Source organism: Populus alba, chromosome 11 (assembly GCF_005239225.2).
Source record: "Populus alba chromosome 11, ASM523922v2, whole genome shotgun sequence".
NCBI classification, from domain to species: Eukaryota; Viridiplantae; Streptophyta; class Magnoliopsida; order Malpighiales; family Salicaceae; genus Populus; species Populus alba.
The window spans coordinates 6,179,065-6,200,571 of record NC_133294.1 but is presented as its reverse complement, the minus strand read 5'-3'; the positions used below and the strand labels follow the sequence as shown (position 1 = coordinate 6,200,571).

General features: G+C 30.5%; 2 protein-coding genes and 1 non-coding gene across 3 annotated transcripts; all 3 read left to right on the top strand.

Annotated features, from left to right (window-relative positions):
- The first annotated feature begins 2,774 nt into the window (after positions 1-2,774).
- On the top strand, positions 2,775-2,845 carry TRNAG-GCC (transfer RNA glycine (anticodon GCC)). Its single transcript has one exon. It is a non-coding gene; the product is annotated as a tRNA-Gly (tRNA).
- Positions 2,846-12,365: 9,520 nt separating this feature from the next.
- On the top strand, positions 12,366-15,770 carry LOC118051881 (U-box domain-containing protein 45). Its single transcript, XM_035062641.2, has 2 exons — positions 12,366-13,228; positions 14,477-15,770. The coding sequence occupies exons 1-2, from the start codon at positions 12,783-12,785 to the stop codon at positions 15,327-15,329; spliced, it is 1,299 nt and encodes a 432-aa protein (XP_034918532.1). The 5' UTR covers positions 12,366-12,782; the 3' UTR covers positions 15,330-15,770.
- Positions 15,771-17,540: 1,770 nt separating this feature from the next.
- On the top strand, positions 17,541-19,656 carry LOC118051784 (UBP1-associated protein 2C). The gene is made up of 2 exons (XM_035062502.2): positions 17,541-18,825; positions 19,251-19,656. The coding sequence occupies exon 1, from the start codon at positions 17,711-17,713 to the stop codon at positions 18,821-18,823; it is 1,113 nt and encodes a 370-aa protein (XP_034918393.1). The 5' UTR covers positions 17,541-17,710; the 3' UTR covers positions 18,824-18,825; positions 19,251-19,656.
- Positions 19,657-21,507: the final 1,851 nt, after the last annotated feature.

Sequence of the window (21,507 nt, the reverse complement as noted above, 5' to 3'; positions counted from 1 at the left end):
AAGTCGGCTAACTCTTTTAAATTGGACTGGGATGATGAGACTGATGACTACAATGATGATGAGCTTTTTAAATTGGTCATTCAAGACAAATAGAATTATTCAATCATTTTCCTTTATAGGTCTGAGCTTTCTAATTTTTTTTCTATTATGATTTTTTTTCCCAACCCACGATGTTAGTAAAAACTAGATTTTCTTTTCATTTTTGACTAAACTTAAATTAAATTCACTTCTCAATTGATTTCTTGGAAAGATTTTTTTTAGTTCCTTTTGTTTGTCGGTTGGAAAATATTTTTGCAAAAAATTAAATTTTTTTACTTCAAATTAATTTATTTTCTGTATTTTTAAATTATTCTCATATGCTGATGTCAAAAATAATTTTTTTTTTTAAATAATATTATTTCAATATATTTTCAAATAAAAATACACTTAAAAAAATTACTACTATTATAATATCAAATATACTATTACAGTCTCAATTAGATTTGCTAAGCATTCAAAGAATAATCTTAATTGATTTTTCCATCTAATTGCTCTTTCATTTTTCTAACAAAAAAAAATATATTAAGTTCCCAAAAAATAGGGTGGATTTTACGGAAAAGATAAACAATTTGGATGAAATTCATTATATTGATGAATGGGAAAATTTAATTTGAGAATTTGCTATAGCCAATACTCGCCGAACTAATACTTTTTAAGAACAAAATTTGAAGAATTAACATTAACAAATAGACTAATTAATAGACAATTCATAGCACTCTTCATCATGTAAATCTTTGTTTTTTATCCCTCAAATTTTATTTTGTTTCATTTTGGTCAGTCAACTTTTGGTTTCTTTCAATTTTGTACTTAAAACTTCTTATATTGTTGTCCTAATTTTTTTTTATTCTTTCCAATATTGCAGATTATCATGTGCATGTCAAAAATTATTTAAAGATTGAATGGCATGTTGATTTTACATGAGATATTTTTAATGATTGTAAAATTTAAATTTAAAATTTAAAAGAATAAAAATAAAAATTGATATTGATAAAAACAAATAACAGCCTTATTCATTTGTTTATTATTCAAGAGGTGTGTAAATTTAATCTTTAGATGTTATTTTTATATATATTTGATCGTTTTTTTTATATATTTTTCATTTAAATTTCAAACTTTATTTGTTTTACATTTCAGCCGTTTGATTTTGAGAGATAATAAATAAATCATTGAAAATTTTTAGAAGAGAATAACTTTGATTTTATTGTTTATAAATTCAATTTTTAGAGAGGAATTCAATTGTTGGTTCCACCTTCAATGATACTAAAAAAGAATAGATTAAATCTTGATAAGTTTTTTTATTTGATTTGATTATTTTAAGTTTTTAGGTAGTTTAGAATGAATTTTTATATTATAAATAGGGTTTTAGAGGTATATAAGATGTTTTTTTCATATTTTTTGGCAAAAAACACTAGAATTCAGGTTTTTGAGATTAAAAAATTTGAACCTTAATTTTTGAATCCTTAAAATTTCTTGGAGAACTGAAAAACATAATAGAAGAATGATACATCTTTTACCAAAATTAAAAACATAAAAGATTGGGGTGGATGACTTAAAAAAAATAAAATTCAAGTAAGAACATCTAGTTTTTCAGGCCTAGGCACATGTCTAGGGTTTTCATGTGAGCACGGCGTGCATTTAACTCTATGCAGGACTGGATCTCATTGTTTATTTATTTATTTAAATTATTTTTAAATAAATTTATTTAAATGATCTTCAAATAATTCATATAATTATCTAATTATGTCATTATTTTAAAATAATATTGTCTTTTATGGTTATATTAATATTTTCTTTTTTAATAATTATATATGGACTTAATAAGCATAGTTTTTTAAATGCGGATAACAAATTTTTTTTTAATTTTTTTTTTAAGTTTTTGTTGAAAAAATAAAACTTCATATAATTTTTTTAATTTTTTAAAATTATATATGGTTATATTTTTTTTTATTCTTTTACTACATTTGCATCTAAATTATCAATTCATTATTTTTTATTTTTTAAAAGTTAATAAGTTTTTTGTTGAAAAAACAAAACTTCAAATATTTGTTTTTCAAAATCAAAGGAATATATATATTTTTTATAATTATTTAAAATTTTAGAATTTTTTTGGATATAGTTTCTATACAAGATATATTTTTTCTTAAAAAATATATTAATAAAATAGAGAATTTACAATAACAATTATAGTTTTTCTATTGAAGATGATAAGAATCTATTTTTATTGCCATATAAATAAATAAATAAATTATAAAATTAATATATATTATAAGATTAAATATCTTTTTATATATTTATTTTTCGGTTCTCGCTTTAATCTTTGACTAATGATAGGTACTCTTTTTACAATTTACCGGGTCATTTAATTTTTATTTTATTTCATTAAACACATGCATTAATTCTTAATTAAAGTTTTTCATAATATAAAAAGATACATTCACAGTGTCTTCACATTCTTATTTTATATTAAAAATTAACTTAAAATCTTAACATACTACAGGTAATTGGCTAGGTACACCTAAAAGAAGTCAAATTATACTATGAAATTAAAAATGACAGCTCTCAAGAGGAATCAAATGAACAAACATGTAGATCGGCATGAATATTGAGTACCATTTTAGATAACAAAAAAGAAAGCAATAAATTAATAAAGTCGACGAGGGAATAAAAAGTAGTGCAAGTGGTCGAGTGATGTGTTATTATTATTATAAAATTATGCATTGGCTTTAAACAACCCAGCACCAGTGGTCTAGTGGTAGAATAGTACCCTGCCACGGTACAGACCCGGGTTCGATTCCCGGCTGGTGCAACAGCGTAGTGCTTTTTTGTCTTTTTAATATGATTTTTTCAACTAATTAGAATTGAAGAATGTCCAAGTCTAGCCACCTTCGAACCAAGTCGTTGATCATGATGACTCATGATTACTACTTTCCCAATATTATAATATATAAATGATCGAAAAGGTCCCCAACACTTTTCTCTGTTAATCTCCGCCTCTAGAATTGAATCTTCAATTTAGTGCTGCCTTAAAAAGACTCGATTCAAGAATCCAATTCTAAGTGATGCTTAGGATTGTGGCTTAAATAGAAAATTTTAAAATTTTTTTTAAAAGAGTTATTTAAAATTAATTTTTATTTTTTTTCGGATTATTTTAATATGATAATTTTAAAAAATAAAAAATATTATTTTAATACATTTTTAAATAAAAAATAACTACTGCAGCATCCTTTACCAACCCAATTCCTGTATATTTGTGCTTCACGCCAGTCAAATATCTTGGGAAAATAATCTAAAGCAACATAATCAGTCAATGAAGAAGAAAGCAGCCCTTAAAGGTACAGCAGTTTGGCAACTTTCAACTAATTAAAAATGAAACCATGATTATATTATTATCTTTTTCAAACTTGTTACATTGGAATTTGGAAATTGTCACTTTGTGTTTTCTATATATATTATATATATATATTATATATATATATTATAATATATATATATATATATATATATATATTATATTAGGATCTCTAGAAAAGACAGCCGGTTCAAGTCCGGTTCAAGAAGAATAGATATCTTCAACAAAATTATAAATAAATTTTTTTACAATATTCAAAAATATATATTTTTTATTTTTTTATATATATCTTACAAGTAAGATTTTAGACAATATTCATTTAGCCTAAAATTCTTTATTATGACCACAAAAAGGGTTGATAAATTCGTAGTTATAAGAGATCCAAGTGCTATCCGTAAAGAAATTGGACTGTACATTGTTTGATCATTTTTACTCGTAGGTTGGATAAATTTTTTTAAAATATAAAAGAAAAATATTAAGAATGCAAAGAATTTTTTAACTATGATATTAAACTTGACTTAATATAATAATTTTTAAATCTCGTAATCTAACTCTTTGTTTAACTTGAATTTTAAATTAAATCATGCAGGAGTTAACTCGAGTTAAATTAATTGATTTCATGGATCAAAATATCATCTTAATAACTGGTAAAAACATGGCTTAACTTTTAATAAAACTTCAAGATGATAACTTGTGATGGCTGTAATGACGTGTTGTCTATTTATCCCCAGAATCTAGCCATTATGATGGCTGGAAAAATAAGATTTTTTGTTTTTTTTATCCAAAAACTCGTTTTTAGCCCCCCCTTATTTTTTTTTTGCTCAAACACCTATGAAACACTTTAGAGACCTTGTTAAACCAATCTATAACAACAAAAAACATAAAAAAAAACCACCCTAAAACTCGAAATCCACCCGAAACAAAAACCTTCTTGGGCTCATATATGATTTTTTAGGTGTTTCAAGGTAAAAAAAAAATATATATATATATATTAACTTCTCTCGTCATATGAAATTATTTGACATAAAAAATAATTATTTTGATGGTCGGCTTCCTCACCAATGGACACTTTTCTTTTTAAGCTAGAATGTGACCACCTCTTCTCTCCCTCCAATAAAAAAAAGACTAGAAGATGAGTAGAATGAAGTTCAATATCAAAATTGAATTTTATAAAATTCAAGGACCGGTTATCTAATAGTTAAAAAAGATGGGGGACTCAAATAATTTTTGATCAAAATTTTCAATCCATCACCTATGTTATCCTTTCTTTAACATTAGTCCCTTTTTTTTTTTAATTCAACCCTCCCTCAGCAAAAAAAAAAAACACGCAATTCAGCTCTATTGTGGTCTCAAAATGACTCAATTGTGTAAAAACTAAAATTTAAGGATCAAATTGAAAATTTTCAAAAACTACACTACAATAATCTATAGTAAAATATGAGAAGATAAACAATATTTTTTTAAATGATTAAAAGGCCTATATTTTAGTTTTATACTACAACAACAATAATAATAATAATAATAATAATAATAATAATAATCATCATGACAACGCAGCCTATAAATGCCATAAATGAGAAAAGCTCTCCAACTTTAGCTTCGTTTTAGCTCAAAGACTAAAAAGCTTGACCTAACGTCAGTGTACATGTACCAGAACATTAGGAGAAGCTTCAGGTTTATTTTATTTAAGCACACAAAGCAGAAAAGCAAACAGCCATTACCTAGAAAGGGACCAGATTTTAATTATTTTTCTTCAAGTCTCATCAAAGTCTAGAGCTACAGCTAGCTGCTTTTACGCTTTTCGGCACCTAAAGTCTACAAAATGGTTGGTGCAATAACGTTGAGGGATGATATAATCATCCAATGAACTTTTCTCTATCTTTCTGATAATGCAGTTGTTGACTGTGGGCATTATTAATTCACTTTTGTCTCCTCGATCTGAGATCTGACTTCTTCAAGCTCTCTCTCTCTCTCTCTCTCTCTCTCTATCTATCTATCTTCTTAGTGGAGTGCCCATTGCAAGCTCCATTTTGCATACCTCAAGCGTTAAGACCTTGTCCTTCTCCTGCGATCAACGTGGCAGAACATGAAATTTTGCTCGTTGAGAATTTATCTTGCACCTTTTCCACTTCCATTGATGTCACAGGCCTCATTGCCGATGAGAAGATGTGAGGGTAATTCTTCGTTGGCACTAAATACATGAAACATGTTGGGATTCTATGATTATTGCCTACGAAAATATCAGAAAAGGAATTGGAGACTGTATTATATATTAAGCATGTGGCAAAATACTTGTGTATCGATTAAGATCCATGACGTCCTGAGATTTTTCAAGTATTTTCTAGGGCAAGGATACCTTGTGAGGGTACACGATGACACGTAGTTTTGAGCCATAATCTTGGTGTAGTTTATAAATAAATAAATATAAAATATTTATCTCACATTGAAAAGAAATACTCCCTCTTAATATTTCTAAGTATAAATTTCTATCATGTAATAAATTAAACCATGATGGACAAACTCTTCTATTTAGCTTCCTAATATTATTGTATGGATATTTATAATATCAAAAAATAGCATTTGAAACTTGAAATTTAAAATTTAATCTGAACAGGTATACTGTTTCATGAATAGTTAAAGTATTTTATGAACAATTATATTATTTCATCAACAATCATATTGTTTGATGAAAACCATAGTGTTTCATCAATAGTTATATTGTTTCATCATTATATTTAAAGTTTATCAAAGCATGTTACTATACAAAAAAGAAATATAATAAAAATATATACATTCTTTTCTTGGATCTTATCTTCTAATTTATTTAGAAGTTTAGAGGGTTTAGTTATATTCTAAAGATATTATCTTTTGTGTGGTACAAATAAATATATTAAAGATAGTGTTTTCATACCTCTAAATCAATTTTATATTTGATTCCATCCTAAATATTCCTAACACTAATTTCATAGAATCTATAGACTGAAGTTATAGAGAAGATCAATCAAACAAGATGACGCAAATTGAAATGAACCGATTCATTCTATGTACAAAATGGCGCCTAGGTCTTTCTTTCAAGTTTCGAGAGCAAAAATCTAGAGCTTGTAGTCCCTATATTTCCCCATGTGTAAGCTAACTACTTGATCGATGGTGTCACACATCATTTTATAGCACCCATTTGTTGGCGTACTAGCTCCCAATTCCGTCAACCACAAACCATGCTAGCTAGCCATGGTGCCTCTTCCACATGTAGGAAAACCTAGGGCTCGGCAAATGGATAAAGTTTACAGTGGAATCCTTGTTGGAAATGCCACGAAGCTCCATTATTAATGCAAAGTCCACCAAGATTTTCAAGGGGAAGAAGATAGAAAGGGAGAGGTCAATTTTGGTGATTAGCGGCGCACTAACAGACGTTTTCGCTGAGTAGATAGTTGACTAATTAGCAAGGAAGGCACGGCTCCAATTTTAATACTGAACCAGCCTTGTCTGCATCTACATATTGTATGTATGATGAATTTATGTTTAAATAATACAATATTGTTTGGCTAGTTTGTTTATATATATATAAAAGTGAAGGTGGGGTGAGCTCGAATCCTCTCTCTTTCTCTATATAATTAATTTCTTTAATTATTACAAGCTACGAATTTATTACAACATTACGTAAACATATAACAAAAGGAATAGGGTTGTCATCTTGAAGACCCAAAAGATTTTATCTAGATTTTTTTTTTTTTTTCGGGGTATAAAATACCAAGTTTTGGCTAAAAAACTTCTTAATGTCTTTATATTATAAAAACATCTTACTTTCTCTCTCTACTTGCTATCTTTATATTATCGCTATCTAAAAACCATAAAATAATTTTGGCATTGAAGAATTTTTTAATAGGAAATATCCCTATTCAAATGACTATAGATCATCCGTGAAAAAACTTAGATTCAGTAGTTTTTTTTCAAGTGTCATCAAGTTGAGTTAAAAAAAAAATACAAAACTTAAAGTAATTTACAAAGAACATGCAGTTTAACTGTATAAAATAGTAGATCAGTAATTGGGAAGCTAAAAGGTATGCTCTAATCTTAATCTTTCTAAATTATAATGTGTTGCCTGTTGATGAAAGTATAAGATTAGTCATTTTAATGTTTTCATAACAGTAATAATTATTTTATCCTTTAAATAATAAATAAAACTGTTAACCAAATGATATTGCTATCATTTTGTTTGGGAAAAAAAAACAGTAAAAAAATATTTCCCCCCTTATAATAACAAAAACATGAAGGGAAATCAATATGCACATATTCACATAATACTATTCATTTCAAAGCAAAATTATATTTGAGCCCCTAGTTGAGAAAATTAGATACCTTAAGTAATTCTATCTTTTCCAATAATTCATTAATTATTAAAGAATTGTCCAGGAGGATATATATATCATTTTAACTTTTTTCAAACAGTACAATAATTGTTTTATCCTTTTATTTTACTTCATTTAAAAAAACAATAAAAATATATTTTTGTCTTTATAATAAGAAAAAATTAGACCAAACACCTAAGGGTATTTTTTTCCTTTCATAAAGGCTTTGTTGTTAATCCCAAACATATTTAGAGCATTTTAGTCTTTTTAACTTGATTAATTATTTTTTTAATCCAAAAAGTTATTGACGTGTGGAATGTGCTTGTATCTAATGAGCAGCACATACAGTATTGCCAATGGCCCAACCTACCATTTTGTCATAATATTGTAAGAAGTGTTGTCGAGTCCACTTCCTCCTGATACGGTGCATAGGCAGTTTGTCATTGGTAGTTGTTTTCTTCTTCTTTTCTCTCTCCCTTAAAAAGTAAACATTAGTCCTTTTTATTTTATTTATTGTTTTAATTTCAATTCTTATTTTTTTTATTTTTAATTTTTTTCTTGGCTCTTTTGTTAAAGTTTTATTGGTTTTCAATTTCGTCATTCAATTAAAGTTTATAGTGCATTATTTTTTTTAAATTTAATCCTCATTATTTTGGTTTTTTTCTTTTTTTAAAGTTGATTTTCTTTTCTATTTAATCCTAAAATTAAAAAAAAAATTCCTCCATAATTATGTTTTTATTTTTATTTTCACCCAGTGACCTGGGTCACAAGTTTGAAATGTTAACGTGGCTCGATATCCTTTTTCTTATCTCATTGTCTTTTCTCATTTCATCATTCGACATTAGTTTTTTATTCTAATTTTTGTTTTGTAATTTAATTGATGCTTTTTTAATGTCTTTTTTTTTTTAAATAACTTTTTTAATTTATGTTTTAATTAATATCTCTCCTCTATGATTTTTTTTTATTTTTTTATTTAGCATTTTTTAAATGAATTTTTTTTTAAAAAAAATTGTATCTATTTATTTTTTGAAGATATTATTCTTATTCTTCTATATTTTTTGTATGCTTTATATGGATGAACTTTATTTTTAAAAATAAAAAATATTTATTTTTAGTAAATGTTTCTAATATGGAAAGCCTTGCATAATTTATTTTTTTAATTTTGTTATCATTTGATTTAATAAAAAAAATTATTAAACAAATTCAATAAATACTATTAGGTAAATATCTCATGTTGCGGGATTAAATATCTTGATCTACATCTATCTTTTGATTTTTTTTTCTTTTTATTTTTAGTTATTATTGATGACTTTTTATTTATTTATTTACACATATGATTATTAATTTATTTAATTAGATGTTTGCGTAAGTTTTTTTTATTTATACCTAGAATTTTTTAATGTCAAAAAAGCATGCATATCCATTTTTCTCAGAGAAAAAGTATATGACTCGTGATCTTTAAAAATAATATAATTTATACAATTTAGGCTCCTGTAAATTTTAAAAAATCAATAGTGATACAAAAATTTATTTTTGTTATTTTCTTAGTCCCTGATTTGAGAGATGAGAGAGAAATTGTTGAATTCCAGCTATATAAAGAGAAATCAATATTGACACCAAGTACAACCACTAAAATGTTCGGTCTTGGTGTCAACATATTTTATTTGGTGATAGGATTTTCAGTTATATTTTATCACTTTGAAATTACCTAAAAATCTACATCTAAGCTCGAGAAGATTTTTGGTTTTGGATTGATTTCTGGTTTTTCTTTTTTTAATTCCATTTATGAGTTTGTCTAGGTGTTTAGGTTTTTTGCTATGTGTTTTGGGTTGAAAATGAATTTTTTTTTTTTAAAAAAAAAACATAGATATTGTTTTTCCAACCACTGGAATAACTGAAATCTAAAGAAAACCAAATAACACGTCATGTAGAAACAATGGGGTGGATGACATATCATCCACTCAATTTTTTTTTTTTTTTTAAATAGGGCCAACACGTGGGCCCATTCTAAATAGATCATGTGCCCCTCTTTTTTTGAAAATAAAATCATGCTTTTTTATATATTTTTTTAATAGTTGTTTTTTAATTTATATTTATATTAATATCATTTCTCTATGATTTCTTTTTTTTTTTTTGTATTTAGTCTTTTTTTAAATAATGATTGTTTATTTTTTTACGTATTTAATTTTTAAATAGGTTACTCTAATTCAACTATAATTTTTTTTATGTTTTACATAATTTAAATGTTTTTTTTTTAAATACTTATTTTGGATAGTATTTCTAATAAATGCAACCTTGCAAGATAATTTTTTTCTTTTGATTTTATTCAATCAATTTTACGTGTAAGTCTATTTATACTATTATTTGATTAAATAAAAAGATTAATTTTAATAAACAGAATCATTAAATACAATCAAGTAAATAGCTCATGTTACATGATCAATTATCTTGATTTACATTTGCTTTTCAACTTTTTCAGCTACATATTTAGTTATCGTTAGTGATTTCTTTTTCATATATTGACATATATGATTCTTGTTTTATTTAACTAGATGCATGTATATGTTTTTTTTTATTTACATTTAATATTTTCTATGTCAAAACACTTGTATGTTCAATTTTTTTGTTGGAAAAAAAAATCTGACCCACAATGGAGCGCAGGTCAAATAACTAGTAAAAAACTAAAATGTTTTGTTTTTTTATGGCTAAATCATTGTAGTCATACTCGCAAAATACTATTAACTAAAATAGTGTTGTGTTTTTTTTAATTTGTTTTGTATTTTCAATTACATCCTTCAACAATCAATTTTTAAAATTTTTATTTTGATTTTTTTCAATATCATCATTCAATATTATGTTGTTTTAGGAATTGTGCTTTATATTTTTTTTTGTTGGATTATATATCACTCTCATGAATTTATATTATTTTTCTTGATTTCGATCTTCAACATTAGATTTGTTTGGAGTAAGACTTTATAATTTTTTTATTTGCTTTCAATAAATTTATCTCGATTTCATAATTTGAATTATGAATTTTTATAAATTTATCTAAATCTGATAATTTATTTTTTATTTTCATCCCATCGTTATTATTTTTTTTTATTCTTTATACTTACAATGGTTACCTATTTTTTTATAATATAATTAAATAAAATTTGCTTACTCAACCGATTCGAATATATGATTATGTCACGAGTTTTTTTTTCTTGCTTTTAAAAAAAAAAAATTATATTAGCAGTACTTAATATATATATTTTTTTATATTTTTTTTTTTAAATTAACCGTAGCATAGCGCGTTTCAGAATGATCAGTGCCCGTCATCACGACGAGGAAAGTGGAAGACCCTGAATTTAGCTTGACGCCTAAATTAAGGTAAGTAAATGTCTTTCAAAGTTAATCTCCGTCTCATTTACGCTTCAAATTCATGCTTTTCATCGCTACAATCGATTCTTCCATGCTTCAATTTTGAAATCTCAAAAACATTAGGGAACAAATGAAGTTTTTCTTCTGATATCGCAACTTCCAATTTTTATTTTATAAGAGGAGCTGAGTGGCTGACATTTATAATTTCTTTGTTTTTTTTAATTAATATAAATGTTTGGATTAATTTATGTATATTTTAATTAATATTATAAACCCTGTAATTAATGATCATATAAATTTTAAATGGTCTTGAAATTTGTGAGACTTAAACTAACAATGGCTAAAATGCAAACCTAGCATATGATAGTCGAACTACATTCTTCATATTAACAATTCTTTTTCACTCAAGAAGAATCACAATCAATGCAATGATACTGATTATATTTATAACAAACTGAATACAGGCAAGGAAAAGGAAAAAAAAAAAAACTCTGCTCATAAATTATTGGCCATGGAATCATGCCATGTGAATAGCTGTGCAACAGATCAAACCCAATCATCTTGTCATTTCTGAACACGATCATCGAACTAGCATTTCGAGACATTACAATAAAATGAAGAAGCCTTGATCTACTGGAAAACCTAATATTTCTGCTGCCACAATGTTTTAGAAACAAAGGATATACAGGCAGGTTGCCACATTGTCCTCAGTACTGACCAGACAAGAAAATCATACATGTTGGTTGGTTTTCCTTTGTTCCAGCCACAAATCTCTAGGACACGTTGTCTTTAATTATAAGATTAATTTAACAAAATAATACTGGGATAGAACAAGGAAATCCACTGCTAAGTTTTTTTTTTTTTTTTTTTTTTTTAATTTTTGCTGGATCGCTTGAAATGGGATTTCATGACTGTTCATCCACCCAATTTCTCAGAGAAAATACTATCAGAGCATGGAAGCAGATCTTTTTTATCTGAAAAAGAAGATTTTCTCCTGAAAATCTAATAGACTAACAGCCCCGTTTCACTGCATGGATGACAGGTGTTAAAGAGCAAACTCCATGGCTTGATAACAGCGCCATTATCAGCGAGCACCAAGGCTAATGCTGCTTGAAACCACATGCCATTAATTTAGCTTACATAGATTCAGAGATTTATATATATATTTAAATGTTAGCTACACTTTTATCATCCTTTAAGGAACACATTACTGATCATAGTGCAAAGTTCAATACAAAGAGTCAACAAGTAGTCTTAGCCGTCCGATAATTTGTACCTCAAGGAAGCTTCGCCAAGATGGGTTAGGTGACAAAATCACAATCCACCAAATACGTACCCCGATTCTGTATCCTACTACTAATGGTGTTAAATACATACGTATCGCTAATCAATCCCTCCCTCGTCAGATGGCATGTATTAGTAATTTATGGGTATGCAAGCTAGCGATCTTGATATCGTGCCTTATGGTTTGAGAGTTAAGAAGACAACGCTGTTCCCTCTGCATGTGCTCTCTGCTCCTCCTGTAATTTTCCCTCCCGGGTTCTCTCTCATCTTCCCTCTTATCAGACAGTTCTGCCCCATATATACTCTCCCTTTCACTCTCTCAAAGGTCAAGTCTCGTGGATGGTTTTATAGGAAAAGGAGAGTTGCAAAACAAACGCAAAAACAAGATCTTGATTCCCTTCATGTCTCAAACGCTAGGACCAAACATGCCTGAAACACCTCCTTCCTCCTCTATCTGGGCACTTTCTCACATGAAACTCCGATTCTTTGCTCGTGTCAGGCGGTTCTTGCAAACCAAGACGACGCAAAGGAATATTAAATCAAGAAATAAAGCTATGGCCAATAAAGAAGAGCAAGTGACTGCTGCGGATAAACGAATTAGTGATGATGATGATGATTCTGTGGTGCTACAAAGATCAGTAAAGAGACTTCACTTTGGAGGCTTGGAGGAGAAGGAGATGGCAGCTATTGAGATTGAAAGATTAGCTAGAGAAGATGTTAAGATGAGAAAGTTGATGGCTGAGCTCGGTGTTATTCCTGCCTTGGTGGGGATGGTGGCTTCGGAAGTAGCTGGCCGTCGGAGAGTGGCTGTTAAGGCCTTGATTGAACTTGCTAATGGAACTTACACGTTAGTCCCTCTTCTTCTTTTTTCCTAATTTAATATAATTTGATTTTCGTTTTTTTCTTCTTTTCTTGAACTCCATTATGCACAGTAAATTACTGTACTATTAAACCACCGGTAAAGGCATTGCTTTTGTGCGAATTAGATGTTAGGGACAATAATGATCCTTTTTATTCATGGCTTAACTACTAATGAAATTCGACTAGAGTCCAGAATTCTCCCCGTCAGACATTCAATTGAGCAATTTTCCTTTAGAAATCCCGTACCTGTGTCGATAAATAAACGCAAAAGACAGCCTCCGGCAGGCCTTGGCATTGCAGAATTTGCCTAAACCTAACATCAGCTCGGGTGCTACTTCCACCATTGTTGATAAAACTATTTGGCGTGTATCGAAGGGTCAAATCCCACTAGCACTTTAGCTCCTCTTAATTTATCAGCCAACTGCTTTAAAGCCATTGTGGGTCTGTGACTGACCAACCATGTCAAAATCTATTATTGTATTGTAATGTTAAGAAGAAAAAACCAAAGTCTGTACAAAAGAGCTTATGGATTTGGATGTTTTTTCAACCGAGTTTGAGAAAATGGAGTCGGGACTTCGTCACCATCTAGATTTGTTTTTTTCTTTTTTGGCAGGACTCCCAGTTATTTCATTGTTTGAGTTGGGGAGGGAAATAGGTGGGCCATGTCAAATTTATTAACGATGGTTTCACATATGTTTCTTATTTTCTACGAACTCATTTCTCAATCTTATTACATCCTGTAAAAAAAAAAATCAAAATATGCAGTAATTAATTGGGATCGATTGGGAGGCCACGAAGTGCGCTTGTTGCACGCTCTATTGGGAAGCATAGAAGGAGCAATGATGTTATTGAATCGACAATGTTGTCTTTAAAAAGAAACTAATTACAGCTCATAAGAATTATTGCAGGTGATCATCAGATTCCCTGTGATCCCTGGACAATAAACAAATTCATCTTTTGACTTCCATCTTTCAACTTAGATCTAAATCCAAGATTAATCCCTTTGACTTTTTTTAGAAAGACAGCAATTTGTTTAATAAAACAAGTCTGTTCGTTGGTTCGTTTGGTGTGCATGATGCTCATCTTTGATGGGGAGACCTTTAAAAATGCTACTGTCTTACTAACCCTAGAACAATAATGATACACCTTTTGTTTTATTAGCTGCAACTAGATTAGTGTGCTGTTCTTATTTTAATTAATGTATTTTTGTTTTTTGTTTTTTTTCCCTCTTCAGGAACAAGGCTCTCATGGTAGAAGCAGGGATTTTCTCAAAACTCCCAGTCAAAATAGATGTTTTAGAAGAACCAACAAGACATGAATTTGCAGAATTGATCCTGTCATTATCTTCCCTGGCAAATCATACCCAATTTCCTCTTGCTTCATCAGAAGTTTTGCCTTTTCTGATTGGAATCCTCGAGTCAGGCTCAAGCTGTGAAACCAAGGAGTCGTGTTTGGGTACTCTATACAACCTGTCGGCTGTGTTGGATAATACAGGAGCTTTGCTCTCTAATGGGGTAGTTCAAACTCTCTTGAGGTTAATATCAGTAAAAGCACTCTCCGAGAAAGCCCTGGCAACACTAGGGCATTTAGTGGTGACCTTAATGGGGAAGAAAGCAATGGAAAATAGTTCACTTGTGCCAGAGAGCTTGATAGAGATAATGACATGGGAGGATAAACCAAAATGTCAGGAATTATCAGCTTATATTTTGATGATTCTTGCTCATCAAAGCTCAGTTCAACGCGAAAAAATGGCTAAATCTGGCATTGTCCCTGTACTTCTTGAATTGGCGTTGCTGGGGAGTCCTCTAGCTCAGAAGAGAGCACTAAAACTACTGCAATGGTTCAAAGATGAGAGGCAAACAAGGATGGGGCCCCATTCTGGACCTCAAACAGCAAGGATCGCAATAGGGTCACCTGTAAATCACAGGGAAGCTCAAGAAGGAAAGAAATTGATGAAGGATTTGGTGAAGCAAAGTTTACATAAGAACATGGAGTTGATAACTCGGCGAGCCAATGCTACTTCAGGGGACTCTTCCATGCTCAAGTCCTTGGTTATGAGCACAAGTTCTAAAAGCCTGCCCTGCTAAAGATTTTACAGGCCCTTTAGCAATTTCCAGGCGACTCTTAAGATTCCAGCTCTCGTGTTTGTTTTTTTAGGTTGCCAGCCCCCCGGGTGACTAATCTGGTGGTCGCCCCGGGTCGTATGCATGACAGTGGCAGGTGAGGCTATTAATAGGTATTGCTGCGTGCACGGGGACTCGAAACCGAGACCTAGCTTAAGCGGAACAAGCTACTTACTACTACTTGAACCAACCCCCGTTGGTAGCTCTTGTGTTTGTTGATTATTGAAAATAGATCAAGGGATTGTGACCCTTAATTACCACATAAATGCTTTTGTGTGCAGTGTAGCTGATGATAATTGTACATGGCGGAACTAAAAAAAAACTGCAGTCTCCAGATGGGGTCTCTTTCCCATTCTTTCCAAGAAGATCAATTTCAATTCTTGCACAAACTATTTTTCCTGTTTTTATAGCCTTCCAGTTGCCAAAACTAGAACATCAATTTTTGCTCTTCATAGCTTCATGGCTACTAATCATAAGCTAATTATGTGAGCAAATTTCAAGCTGCTGCAGTCTTCAACAAGTATCTGCACTGGGCAATCAATACTAGCCCAGCAAAACTAATTCAGGTGAAAAGCTGGGTTCCACCATAGCATAGATAAAGCAACAAAGGTAAGTGTTGATTTGCATGGTTACAGGTGGTTCACCGGAAAAAAAAAAACAAATGCAAACGATCAGAACATTTTCTTAAAAAGGAAAGAATTTTTTTTTTATTAATATTAGGGTATTCTCAAACCATGTTATACATATTATTTATATAAAAATAAAAGAAATAACTTGTTTATTAACTCATGAAGCTATATTAAATATTTTATAGATTGTAACTAACTCATAATGTAATTTAAAAATTTCTATCATGACCATTTGTTACCTCGCCTTCATAATATCTCTATTATTATCAACATCACATCACCCCCCACCACACCACTGCAACAAGTTTTACCTCCCATTTTTTTTTGTTTATTATCATTATTAATATTATCATTTTGTTATCATAACACACCACTATTCTTCTACAATCATTTATATTTTTATACTATTACTTATCATACATAACATATCATATAATTATTTTAATATAAAATATTTTATGAAAAAAAATATTTTTAAATTATTATTAGTAATAATATTAAAATACTTGAGGGGAAATCACTTGATTGCCCTGTTCATATAAATAGTGAAATATGTCCTTTTTTTATTTCTTTTGATTTTTATATTGATTTTTTTTTCAATTTTTATTCTTTAAAAATTGATTGATTTTGAACTGATTTTCATAATTTATTTCGGTTTGTTTTTTATAAAATTATCATAACCTCAAACAAATATCCATGTATTTAAGTAATACTTGATTTTGCGAGTATCTATTTTTGTTACTATATAATTAAGTAAAAAATAGTTAGAAAAACAAAGTTATTAAACTCAGTGGTGTCATGGCCCAGGTCATGGTTTTGATGGGTTAAGTTATGAAATTTGGGTCGATCTAATATGTTGTCATTTCAATATTAAAAAATATATATCATCTTGATTTTTTTAAAAAAAGTCAATCCATGTTTTTATTGGTTATTCAAGTAATTTTTAGATTTGCCAAGTCAATTGCATCACATCAGGAAAAAAAATAGTTTTAAGAAACTTAGTTATTAAACTTAGAGCAATCCATAACCTGAATCCTAGGTTTAACGAGTTAAGATACAAAGCATGAGTCGATTTAATATGTCACAGTTTTAATATTAAAAAACAAATATCATATTGGATTTTTTTAATGACAAGCCATATTTTTACTAGTTATACAGGTTATATTTAAAATCTTCAATTCCATCGTGTTATATCCAAGTATCTCCTACATAATTTAATTTTAAACCTGAAATATATCAGAAATCAAGTTAAAAAATTTCAAAATTAATTCATAAGACTAGATTTAATAATAATGCTAAAAATTCCTCAAGATCTTAACATTTTTTTTTTAAATTCAAATTCTTTTTGGTACAACAACCTATTATTGGTTAAAATATTTTATGCAAAAACAAAAGGATATCTTAGTAGAAGATCAATTTCAGTAACCTTAGTTTTGGTCAGTTGACATTCTCATAAATGAAACCTTGCTCAAAATACCTTAGCGCAAGCCTCCATTAATAGCCCAGCCCAATTAGAACTCATTCAGGATCATCAAGCATTGACTTGAAAAACAACATCAAGGCCATGAAACCCTAATAAACGGTCTCCCAAATCCCAAAAACTTCAATCTCCACAAAATCAAGACCGGTTTTATTCTCCGTCCAGCGCAACCACCTCCTTTCTAGGTTTTATTCTACGCAAACCGCCAATCCTCCTCCTCCGCCGCCATCGATACAATGGACTTCATTAAAAAACGCAAAGCCGACGAAAACGGCAATTCAATCCCCACCGGCACCACTCCCTCATCCCCAATCACGCCACTAACCCCCGAAGAAATCCGTAAAATCATCGAACCATTTACCAAAGACCAACTATTAGACATCCTCCAATCCGCCACGCTCCAACATTCTGACGTCCTTAACTCTGTCCGTTCCGTAGCCGACGGCGACATATCCCTCCGAAAGCTCTTTATTCGCGGTCTCTCCTCTGAGACAACCTCAGAAACCCTCCGAATTCTCTTTTCTTCGTCCGGAGAACTCGAAGAAGCTATTGTTATTCACGACAAGAACACAGGTAAATCGAAAGGTTTCGGGTTTATTACATTCAAACATGTAGACGCCGCTATGCTTTCGATTAGAGAACCCAGTAAAAAAATTGATGGAAGGATTACTGTTACGCAATTAGCATCGAATAATTCGAGCACTACTGATGTTTCGTTAAGGAAAGTATATGTTGGGAATGTGCCTTTTGAGGTTAGTTCTGAGCGGTTGTTGGGTTTTTTCTCAATGTATGGTGAGATTGAAGAAGGCCCGCTTGGGTTTGATAAATCGACTGGGAAATCAAAGGGTTTCGCATTTCTTATATACAAGAATGAGGAGGGGGCAAAGGCTGCTATTGCTGATCCTATGAAAAATATTGATGGGCATCAAGTTGTTTGTAAATTTGCTGCTGATAATAGGAAGGTTAATAAGAATAGTCAGGTTGGTGCGATTACACAAACATCACAACCATTAACGTATCCACCGCTAACAGGAAATTCACAAAATTATGGGCCTGCTAGTACTAATAGCTATCAGATGAATTCTTCAATGACGGGTTCTGGATATAATGGTTCTTATAGGCATCCGCCATATTTAGGGTCGGGTTTGAATGATGGTGGACTGAATAACGCAGGGGCTTTAATGTATAGGATGCCACAGGCTTCGGGTTCTGGGGTATATCCAGATACCGGGTCTTATGCATTGCCTCAGCACCAGCAGCCATCGTCAATGTCAATGTCAATGTCAATGCAGCCTCGATTGCCACATGGAGCTGGAGGGATGTATCAGGGTATGCCACCATATTACTGAAGGTAATTATTGCTATTTATTACTTTCAATTGATTTTGTTCAATGTGAGGTTCTTTTATTTTATGTAATTTTACTGTGTTGCCCCCTCCCCCTGTTTTCCATCAAACCTGTTGTTTTGTGTATATAATTGCATTTGTTAATTTTTGGACAAATTGCTGTGTCTCTTCAATTGTCAAGAAGCCTTGTCACAGCTCAATGGATTTGACAGTGTTGTTATAGCATTCTCTTTTTTGGAAAGTGGGTTATAGATAAACAATTATAACTACACTCGTGAAAGATGAGAGTTTTCAAAACTTCGAAAGATACACTGGACTTGTTGTATTTTGTGTTTTATGGCTTTCCACAACTGTTTTTAGCTTGTTATTCTGTCCTTTAGCCTACATGAGCTTTATTCTACATGTTTGACATTGATGGGTGTTTGATTCAGGTGTGTGAGAGCTTCTTGGGCACAAGTTCTTTAAATGGTTGTCGTGTTTTCCTGAATGCAAGCAATGAATCTTTAATTTAATTATGTGGACTGCTGTGCTCTTGTTGCTGCTTCACTTCATCTGCTTCCATAAGTTGTGGTTGGATTTGTGATGGATGCTACTTAAACTTTACAAAAGTTAGTTAATATATGTAGAACAGTGCTTTTGCAGAAGGATTGTTGGCCTTTTCTGCTATGCTGGAATTTATGCTGATGTAGATTATAAATATCACTGTTTGTTCTTGTTCTTGCTGTTTTGTGCTGCTAAAGCAGAATTTGGTGTTTGAGTTTTCTTCATTCCCTTTACATTGCTATGGTTGTGTTAATTTTCAATTTCAATTGGTAAAATGTATTTTTTGTTTCACTTGTTATGGTTTCCAAATAGTTCAATACCAACCCAGCACCAAATTTTCTGCCAAGGGTTCCATCATCGAACTTAAATACTGAAACCAAAACTTGCTCTGTCCCTTACTCTCATTGTCTCTCTGATACCCTACCTAGCCTGGCTCCTATACTTTCTTTTTCCTGGCCTGGAAGATTGATATTTCTCCATGAGAGAAAAACAACTGTCTTCAGCAATTAGATGATCAATTTGATGTCTTTTTGTCCATTCCCTTTGAAATTGCCTTTAACCTTTCCTCCTTTCTCCTTGTTATTTAGTGTAAAATGCAATTCAGTCCCTCAGTTTGATTTCCCCCCCCCCCACCAAATAGACTTCTTCTATACGTGGTTATTTATATTGTATTGTGGTTTGGGCTTCATGAATGTAAATTGAATTACGGTGCTTCTGGCACCTTGGAGTTCAACTATTGATATTTGTGCTGCTTCTTGCATCTCTACATTTTTTCTTTTCTTCCATATAATTTGTCTGGCAGCATTGTTCTGGTTTTTGGGCTCTTTGGGTTACTGAAAATATTGAATGATAGTATTTTAAGAACAATCGAAAAACAACAGGATGACTATGTGAACATGTAGGACAATCATATGGAAACACTATGCAAAAGGGTAGAAATTTCTCTGCAATATGCAGATTTGACAATAAATATAACACACTTGCGTTAATTTGGTAGAAATACAATTGGATTACGCTGATTCTATCCTAGGTAATCTATTGGAAATTAGTGGAAACCTGATTTTGGCTTACATTATGACAAGAGTATGGGATGCATTGGCTTTTTTATTATCTTGGTTGATGTTTTTGTAAGACGTGTCTTCGTAATGTCAAGTTCACTGCTACCTGTTATGAGTTTGTGGCTTGCAAATCAAATTCCCCTTGTTTTATAGGGTAAATCCCTTCATTGACCCCTTTTCCCTGGTGTCTGAAATTAGGTATTTGGCAGAATTGTTTTGAAAGTCTATGGTTGCATCTCATAACCTGTGATATGTGATTCAAATTATTGCTCACACAACCTGTCATTTGGTGTTGGAACTGACAACTTCAATGTTCTTTGCTCGTTTGTTGCCAATATTTTTGTGTTGGGTCTGTCTTACCACAAATTATATGCACATTTGAAGCTGGGGTTCGAATTTGCTTTCCCATTGGAAACAAGCAACAAAGGGACATCCACTCAATGAGCAACCTGTTTCTCTAGGACATCTAAAGATTGGCTCTTCTAATGCATTTTTTGTTGCTTGAAAAGATATTTTTCATTCCATAAATTCTTACAAGTTTTATAAACTTAATTATAGGCTGAAAATCATTTTAGAATCCCATATTTGACCTTAACTCCAGCTAGAAACAGAGCTTGCTTGAGTTCTGATTTGCTCTCTTGCAGTGGTCATTGGTTTATTTGTTTACCTGGGTTTTTCCTGTATTGAAACTGTTGAATTTGAATGATATTTAATTAAAGGTGTAATATAATTGAAGATAGTTTCAATTCTTTATCTGATATTAAACCCAAAAATGAAAGAAAATTTGGATCAATATGAATTGCACTAAGAGCTATATTACCTTTTGGTTGCAATTTTGATTATAGATCTATAATAGCATTATAATGTTTGCACATTGATATTTTAGCAATCTTAAGATTTAGGTTGAACCATGTAACAGTAAAGGAAATTGTTTTTGGAAAAGATATAAATTAGTCCTATGGTCATAGCTAGAAGCATATATTTATAGTTTTCTTAGGTTCTTGTTTGTGTGATATCTGTAATAGCAGACTTTAGGTTCCTTCACATCACTGCTTTAATGCTTATGTAGATTTGCATTGCATTGATT

Bases quoted from the DNA above. Each gene is read 5' to 3' on its own strand.
- LOC118051784 (XM_035062502.2), top strand. From the start codon at position 17,711: ATGGACTTCATTAAAAAACGCAAAGCCGACGAAAACGGCAATTCAATC.
- LOC118051881 (XM_035062641.2), top strand. From the start codon at position 12,783: ATGTCTCAAACGCTAGGACCAAACATGCCTGAAACACCTCCTTCCTCC. The intron at 13,229-14,476 runs GTTAGTCCCTCT...TTCCCTCTTCAG, and splicing joins CTTGCTAATGGAACTTACAC to GAACAAGGCTCTCATGGTAG.